The 9,575-nt window shown below is 30.9% G+C and overlaps 2 protein-coding genes and 1 pseudogene across 2 annotated transcripts; all 3 read left to right on the top strand.

Annotated features, from left to right (window-relative positions):
- Positions 1 to 7: 7 nt before the first annotated feature.
- Positions 8 to 1,448, top strand: LOC115242358 (odorant receptor 82a-like; the record flags this gene model as incomplete). The annotated part of the gene is made up of 4 exons (XM_029818587.1): positions 8 to 460; positions 813 to 917; positions 1,050 to 1,205; positions 1,395 to 1,448. Coding segments are annotated over 4 exons (768 nt in total), but the record flags the coding sequence as incomplete, so codon positions are not given.
- A 2,020-nt stretch (positions 1,449 to 3,468) lies between these two features.
- On the top strand, positions 3,469 to 5,897 carry LOC115242357 (odorant receptor 46a-like). Its single transcript, XM_029818586.1, has 6 exons — positions 3,469 to 3,572; positions 3,736 to 3,989; positions 4,193 to 4,665; positions 5,042 to 5,146; positions 5,290 to 5,445; positions 5,844 to 5,897. Exons 1-6 carry the CDS (start codon positions 3,469 to 3,471, stop codon positions 5,895 to 5,897), a joined length of 1,146 nt encoding a protein of 381 aa, XP_029674446.1.
- A 509-nt stretch (positions 5,898 to 6,406) lies between these two features.
- Positions 6,407 to 9,575, top strand: part of LOC115242375 — a 3,919-nt pseudogene continuing 750 nt past the window's right edge.

Below are 9,575 nucleotides of genomic sequence, written 5' to 3'. Positions count from 1 at the left end.
TCTTTCCTTTTTAATCATGTCGCAAATCACTGCTACGGGTTTCGTGATCGCGCCGATTTTGAGATTTGGCAAAGATGAATGGATCCTGCCCACAAAATCGTACGTTCCCTATTCCGTTTCGGAAATATTTCCATATGCGGTGACGTATCTACAACAAACTGCAGCGCTGTTTTATGCAATTATGCTCAACGTTTCATTCGACTCCCTTGTTTATGGATTCACAATTCACGCTTGCGGGCAGATCGAGCTGATATGTCGCCGATTAACAGATAATATAAAGGTCTCCATAAATTCCCGGAAGGAATCAAATGCAGCTGCATCGATTAAGGAATGCGTCAGGCATCACATACTTGTGCACACTTTTGTGAAGAAAATAGGAGCGCTATTCCTGTGGACAGTCATGATCCTTTTCTTCTTCAGTATGATTATTCTATGCACCAGCATTTTCTTGATATCAAAGGTTGGGGCAATATGCTCTTTTGTCGGTTATTCTTTTTAATTAATTCTATAGCTAAATAATTAAATAAATAAATAAATAAATAAATATATATATAATTTTAATTTGCTTAGGTTATAATTTTCTAAGTTAAAATATAATTATAACATTTATATTTTAATAGCGTGAAAAATAGAATATACATAAACTTTATATTTCTAAAGTATCTTATATTATTATTTCAATAATATAAACAATTAATATTATTATAATAGCAACTTTGTATTTTTTAAATTTTTGCACATATGAAAAAAATTCATTAATGTATGCATCTGTTTTGTATTGTTTGTAGTTTGTAAATTAAATAATTTTGCAGAAAAAGCTCTTTAGCATCCAGTTTCTTTCTATGACATTATATTTTAGCAGCATAATGCTGCAGATATTTTTTTATTGCTGGTATGGAAACGAGCTTGAGTTAAAGGTAAATAATTATATTTATAACAATTATACTTTAATAAAATTTCAGAATCTCAAAATGCAAAATACTAATATTGTTCTATAAGAAAATATTAGATCTGATTATACAACAAATACTCGGCAACTTCTTTTGCAGAGCAAAAATATCGCGAATAGCATTTATTTTAGCAATTGGACATTGACCACGTCGCATGAGCGTAGATCTCTGATACTCATTATGATAAACAGTCAAAAAGGATTGACTTTTTCCAATAAGAGAATATTTACGTTATCTCTGGACACTTTTACCTGGGTAAGTAAACTCAGAAATAAATATATACATGTATATCACAAAGTTTACATTTATAGAGTTTATTTTTAAATAAAAAGCATTTTAAACTTATTGTCGTTATTGCAATTTTCTAAATGTTTAAGTTAGTATATATAAAAGAATAAACTATAGAAAATTTTTAACATTATCAATTTAATTTTGTTTTTCTAGATTTGTAAAACGTCTTACTCAGCTTTTAATCTCCTGCAGCAAGCATCGGATTAATTAACAGATAGTTAAGTGTAATTTATTTTTATTACAACATAGTTCTATATTTATATAAGATGTATAGTAGACGACATTATATAATGTTTTCTGAAAAAATTAGTTGTTATATCAATTATTATTAATTATATTAAATTGTTGCAAATTTTCTGCTATGGAAGAATAAAATATCGCAATTGCTAAATTGTCTGCGTGAAAAAATGTGCCAACCAAAAAATTCCACAGAAAAATTAATAATGGAACAACATAGTTGCAGAAGTATTCTACACGAAAAAAAAAATAATTAGCTGCCGTAGCTAAAAACTGCGTGTGGTAACTAGATTTCAGTCGTAATATATGGACAGCGAACATCTTAGCTGTGACACCTATTTATTAGGTGCAACAGCAAACCGTTTTGCTGCAGTTTAAAAATTTATTTTGCAAACCATGATTAGCTATGGTAGCGAAATTTATTTTTTCCGTGGGATAATTTGGATTTTGATATATTATATGACATTTGATGTATGATGAGATGTCGTATAATATTCAGGTCTCTTTAAACGATCTAGAATCCGCAACAAAATTAAATCCGAAACAAAAAACAAATTTTACGCGAAGACGCAATTAATTATTTGCGAAACTGTTGAATTAAATAAAAAAACTCGAAATCAATAGATGAGATCGATGCGAATATTCTTCGCTCCGACTTTTGTTTCAAAACATATATATGTCTTCAAAATGTAGTGAAAAAGGAAACCGTGGTATTTGGCTATCTACATATGCAGACATGATATGGTGACACCATATGGTACATGAGACATGACGGGATTAAATGAAGACGATTCCACTCTGTTCTTATCGGGCAAACAATCGATTTAAGCCGAACGGCTTATCAAAGTAAAATACCACGCAAAGACACTATTCATCATTCGCGAAACACTGAAAACCGACGCACTAATATGCGCTTAAATACACTAACTACATGATTTATTTACGACAGGCATTAGTACGAAAAGCATTTATGCTTTTATAGCATTGTTATTTCCAGCAATCCGTAGATTCTGTCAAAATCATGTAATGAGAATATTGTCGACCGTATTTCCGCGTACATCACATTATCTTTGTAGAATTCTTGTAGTACGCGGTAATAAACGTCTTCGAAGATAGGTCGATAGGACAGCCAGGAATTCATAAACTTGAAAATGCTATTAAACTTTTCCCATGTCTTGTCAACGGTGCTATAAGCGCTTCTCGGATTTTCCGTGATCATGGTCATCGACCGTCTGATTCTATCATTGATTGCATCGGCCTGTTGTAGATCCCATCGCACCTTGCTAAGCAATTGCCAGTCACAAGTTTCGTCAGGATTCTTGAAAAGCTTAAGTTACAAACTGCCGTTTTGATCGCACACGTATAAATTTTAGCGATAGGTCACATTGTTGAGTTTATAATCGAGCGAAACGATGACGGATTCGTGAGTATGGAGAACGGCGCCCTTGGGCATTTAATTTAAAATCTTGAATACCTCAAATTTTTCTATTTCCGACATGATCTCCAGGAAGTTGCGCTATGGTAGAAAGTTATTGCTGGTAAACCCTGTTCAAAATATGAAGAATTTCTATTATAGGGATTTTCATTTATTTATTACGACTATATTTTTCACGAAGCAGATGCAACATACTTAATATTTGATCAACGAAAGTTGTCATTTGGATAAATTTATTCTGCAATGACAATCTAGAGCAAAAACACAACCTTCATATTATTTTTTTCTATCAAAGCGATATACATAAATAACATTGCAGGAAGGTTGCATAGTTAGCTATGCCATAAATCAATCGTCTTTAAAATTTAAATACGTTCGATGATATACGCGTATGCTATTATTATATTATTAATGTAGTTTAGAATGATGAAATGTTACCGGAAATTTTTTCTTATTGTGATCGAACTTCAACTCATTATGCATTATTGAGAAACGAAGAATTTCTATCGTCTTGAGATAGAGACACACCAAATGACAAAGAAATAACGTGCAGCTATGGACATTCTGCCAGTAAATTTTAAAGTCTTATGGTTTTGTGGCGCATGGAAAGAACGAAATGACAATAACATCATTGTTGGTTGTCTACATTCCTGTTACAAGTATTTAAGTGCATAAAATATAAGGGTGGCTTATCTGTATTTAGAATTAAAATAAAGATAAAATTATTTTCATTTTTATATTAAATTGTTAAAGTTATCAGATTAAAGAGAGAATTTTTCTTTGGTTATTTGAAACTATTGATCGTAAATTTTATACTCGCAGGTACGCAGTCTTTTTCCTAATATATGAGTTTACGATATTTGAGGTGATAGAACTGATTCGCACGTGTGATCGAATCGATGAGTTCACTGAAGGACTCTTTTTGGCATCGACTTATGTAACATTGTGCCTGAAATATGCAAATTTTTTGCTACGAAAGAACGATGTGTCTGAGTTGTTGGATTGTCTGCGCGTAAAAATATGCCAACCGAGAAATTCGACGGAAAAGATGATAATAGAGACTCATAGTCGAAAAGGTATTCGGATATTATTAAAAATAACATATATGAGATTCAAAAAATTTTTTTCATGTAACTAATCGCGCTATACAAACAATTTAATTATTGTTAGTAAAACTCGATAAAAATTCACTGACTCAACGCACTGACCACTTTTCACGATCGGTTCGAATTCTGGCGAACGAGTCTTTTAGTGAACTAAATTGAAATATTTATGACAGCTAAGTGGAGCACTCTCTCCTTCTTAATCATATCACAAATCACTACTATGGGTTTCGTGACCGCGCCGATTCTAGGATTTGGCAAAGATGAATGGATCCTACCCACAAAATCGTACGTTCCCTATTCCGTTTCGGAAATATTTCCATATGTGGCGACGTATCTACAACAAACTGCAGCGCTGTTTTATGCAGTTATGCTCAACGTTTCATTCGACTCCCTCGTTTACGGATTCACAATTCACGCTTGCGGGCAGATCGAGCTGATATGTCGCCGATTGACAGATAATATTAAGATCTCGATAAATTCTCGGAAAGGATCGGATGCAACTGCGTCGATCAAGGAATGCATCAGGCATCATATACTCGTGCACATTTTTGTGAAGAAAATAGGAGCGCTATTCCTGTGGACAATCATGGTCCTTTTCTTTTTCAGTATGATTATTCTATGCACCAGCATTTTCCTGATATCAAAGGTTGGGATAATATGCTCTTTTGTCGATTTTTCTTTATAATTAATTCTATAGCTAAATAATTAAAGAAATATATATATACATATAACTTTAATTTGCTTAGCTTATAATCTTCTAAATTACAATATAATTATAACATTTATATTTTAATAGCGTAAAAAAGAGGATATACATAAACTTTATATTTCTAAAGTATCTCATATTAATTTCTAAAGTATCTTATATTAATTCAATTATATAAGCAATTAATATTATTACTTCAATATTATTATGATAGTATTTTTGTATTTTTTTAAATCCTAGACATATGAAAAAAATTCATTTATGTATGTATTTGTTTCGTATTGTTTGTAGTTCATAAATTAAATTAATTTTGCAGACAAAACTCTTCAGCATTCAGTTTCTTTCTATGATACTATATTTTAGCAGCATGATGATGCAGATATTTTTTTACTGCTGGTATGGGAACGAGCTTGAGTTAAAGGTAAACAATTATATAATAAAGATAAACAATTATATAATACTTCGATAAAATTTCAGAACCGTGAAATGCAAAATATTAATATTGTTCTATAAGAAAATATTAGATTTGATTATACAACGAATAATCGTCAACTTTTTTTGCAGAGCAAAAGTATCGCGAATAGCATTTATTTTAGTAATTGGACATTGACCACATCGCATGAGCGTAGATCTCTAATACTCATTATGATAAACAGTCAAAAAGGGTTGACGTTTTCCAATAAGAGAATATTTACGTTATCTCTGGACACTTTTACCTGGGTAAGAAAACTCGGAAATAAATATTATAAGTTATAATATTATACATATAATAACATTAAATTTTTAATATAAATTATAAATCATTATTTTAATTATATTCATATTTTATATTTATATTAATAATTAATTCTCCCCTAACTATTTATTTTTTTTATATATTATATTTAAATACATATTAAAATTATTAATTCATTAATAATTAATAACATTAAATTTTTAATATAACTTTAATGCGATATATACATGTATATCGCAAAACTTATATTTGCAGAGTTTACTTTTAATTAAAAAAAAATTAAAACTTGTTGTTACTGCGATTTTCTAAATGTTTAAGTTAGTATATATAAAAGAGCAAACTATAGAAAATTTTTAACATCAATTTAATTTTGTTTCTTTAGATTTGTAAAACGTCTTACTCAGCTTTTAATCTCCTGCAACAAGCATCGGATTAATTAACAGATACATAGTTAATTGTAATTTATTTTCATTACAACGTAGTTCTATATTTATATAAGATGTACAGTAGACGACATTATATAATGTTTTCTGAAAAAAATTAGTTTTTATATCAATTATTATTAATTATATTAAATTGTTGCAAATAATCATTCGTTATCTGTTAATAAAACCTCAAATATTCGCTGATCGAAAGTTTAGTTCCATAACAATGTCCCGTTCATACCAAATTTGTTAATAATTCAGCATAAAATTTTTTTATTTTTTATCGTTAATAAAATAAAATTGTCTTGAAAAGTTATATCTTTGGTCATTTCTTATAAAACTTCTTACATCTTCACTTACAACTTAGTTTATTATTCATGTCACGCAAATCGATAGGCACGTATCGTCCATTCAATATTAAGTTCAATATATATATAGGTATATAAATTCTTTCTTGTGGAAATTTGATATTATGTTGAATAGAAATTTTTCTTAACAAATATTTTCCGCGAGATACTCGATGGTCGTCTTATGTCAAAGATATGTTACGGATATAAAAGCGAATCCTTTTTTCTTCGGTATGTGAAACGAATAACAACGTTTAGAAAAGACTGCTGAGGTAGAAGACTCGACCGTATTAAATTTTACCGTACATTCCACAATGTTGTGCACATCTTATTACTAATGCAGATCATAATAACGAAATGTCTTCGAGGGAGATTTTTCTGTGTTTGGTATAGTAGAAGTGATTCGCATGCGTGACCACATTCACGAAATGACAAAAGAGTTTTTCTTAGGATTGACCTTCTTTGAATTTTACATTGAATGTAAAATACGCAAATTTTCTGCTATGGAAGAGTAAAGTGTCGCAATTGCTGGATTGTCTGCGTGAAAAAATGTGCCAAGCGAGAAATTCTACAGAAAAATTAATAATGGAAGAACATAGTCGCAGAGGTATCCGAATAATTTGCGTTTTGATATGTTATATGACATTTGATGTATGATGAGATGTCGTATAATATTCAGGTCTCTTTAGACGATCTAGAATCCGCAACAAAATCGAATCCGCAATAAAATCGAAATATTACGCGAAGACGCGATTAATTATTTGCGACACTAAAAAACGATAATAAACGAAAAAACTCGAAATTGATAGATGAGATCGATGCTAATCGTCTTTGCTCCGACTCTTGTTTCAAAGCATATATATGTCTTCAAAATGTAGTGAAAAAGGAAACCGTAGTGTTTGACTATTTACATGCAGACATGATACGGCGACACCATATGGTACATGAAACAAGACGGAATTAAATGAAGACGATTCCACTCTGTTCTTATCGAGCTATTGATCGATTGAAACCGAACAGCTTATCAAAGCGAAATACCACGCAGAGACACTACTCATTATTCGCGAAACACTAAAAACCGACGCACTAATGTGTGTTTAAATACGCTAATTACATGATTTATTTACGACAGGCATTATTGTAAAAAGCACTTATGCTTTTATAGCATTATCACGAGTCAATTGGGTACTTAGCTTCCCCTTCAGGAAAAACCTTCCAGGTACTAAGCCCTCCCACCAACGTCAAGGTGTATAAAATAAAATAAATAAAAGCCGATTATTCAGCAATGCTTTGTGCAACACTAGTATATGCCAGAAAGTTCTGTTACTGCAATTACAAGAGACTCGGCAAATTCTATGCTTACCCTACAATTACGTCTAAGATTGGAGGTGTAATTACAAATTGTGTTCTAGCATGAGTACATGTTATATCTCCCAGATTCATGGAATTCGTGCGCTACTGATAACGTTAAATTAATGCAATGTCTTAATTATGTCATCGCAATAATATTCGTTGTCGCAGCAGTAATTGCAGCAATATCCTAATGTATCAAAATTGTTAGCTACGTAAATGTATCGATTAATCTCCATATTAACGGCTTTAAGAATTAATACTTGCATATATTTAATTTAACATGTATATCTAAGACTTTTATTTAATGCATAAATGAAGAATTATTTATATAAATCAACATACAACGCAGAGTTAAATTCAAGTTGTCAATCAAAAAATTGAAACATATATGTCTTCAATATGTGTGTAAGAAAAAATGACGACATAATGTTCGGTAGGCTATACATGAAGACATGATATGTGTTTTGGGTACTTAGCTTCCCTTTCAGGATAAACCTTCCAGGTACTAAGCCCTCCCACCAACGTCAAGGTGTACCCGTTGGGAGGGTTTTTTATATATAATTGTTAATATAATATATAATTTGTAATTTATTTTATAATTATGAGAGATTATGCTTTTATCGCATATTTTAATATAAGTGAATAAATATACAAGTTAAAATTAAACATAAATATTTAAGGATTATTAACATTCGAGAATACAATTAAATTTGCCGATTGTCACAATTTGCCGATATTCACATGATTTCAATTGATTTCAAATGATTTCACTTGGCTTCAATAGATTTCAATTAATTTCAAATGATTCTCGGCTAAACAATAATATCTTATATACCATAAGAAAATGAATGTTAAATATTGTGTATAAAAGATTCTTATAAATTTATTTAATTATTCATGGCTAAATGGAGCACTATATCGTTTATGATGATATCGTACGCGACCGGGCTGGGCTTCATGATCACCAGCTCTAGGATTATTCACGAAAAACGAGCGTGTGCTGCCGTTGAAGTCTTATGTTCCATACTCCGTATCGAATCTATTTATATACTTAGCGTATCTGTCGAGGGGCTATGCACTAGTGAATATTTCATGAATACTTCAAGCAATTAGAAAACCAGGTAATGTGATTTCATACGATCAGTGATTTCTCATCAGTCATTGAAACCGATTTCTCATGATTTCGATTTTGATTTTATACCGGAGTGCTTCAATGATTTCCTGAATGAATAGCCCCTCGGTATCTGTAGCAGTTTATAACGCTGTTCTACGCGATAATGCTCAACATTTCCTTCGACAGTTCTGTTTACGACTTCACGATTCACATCTGCGCACAGATCGATTTGATGTGTTATTGATTGACGGACAGTTTGAAAAGCATCTTTTCCGGAAGGAAGATCGGGACGAATATCTCGATCAAGGAATGCATCAAACATCATTTGCTCGTGAAAATCATGATAAAAAATGCAAAAATTATTCATATAATCAATCATGATACTTTTCTTTTTCATAGTCATCATGTGCACCAGTATTTTTCTAATATCAAAGGTACATTACAAAAGCGGAACGTTTTATTTATAGTGTTGCTGATGTGATATATATTTATTTTCTGCAGATGAGGCTGTTCAGCTTTAAGTTTCTTTCCATGCCCTCATATCTGCGCGGTATGATGCTTTAATTATTTTACTACTGTTGGTACGGAAACGAGCTTGAATTAAAGGTAAATTATGTTCTGTAACGTACTGTAATATTGTAAAACGTAGATGTAGACGCATAGCTTAAATAAAAAGTGTATAGATAGGGTGTAATTAAAAGGTACGGTTCTATATATACGTAATAAATGTCTAAAAATAAATGAGAAACAGAAAATTTGAAAAATTCTATTGTGATTATTGTTTGAAAAGTGCGTGCTCGCACTTGCAGAATTAATATCTTGGCGCCTAAAAAATAGTAAAATTATTATTAGTAATATTTCGATTTTATTACTAT

The sequence above is a fragment of the Formica exsecta genome, unplaced genomic scaffold (assembly GCF_003651465.1).
Source record: "Formica exsecta isolate Colony F162 unplaced genomic scaffold, ASM365146v1 scaffold591, whole genome shotgun sequence".
Taxonomy (NCBI): Eukaryota; Metazoa; Arthropoda; class Insecta; order Hymenoptera; family Formicidae; genus Formica; species Formica exsecta.
The sequence above is the reverse complement of the archived record's forward strand: the minus strand, read 5'-3'. Positions and strand labels throughout refer to the sequence as shown.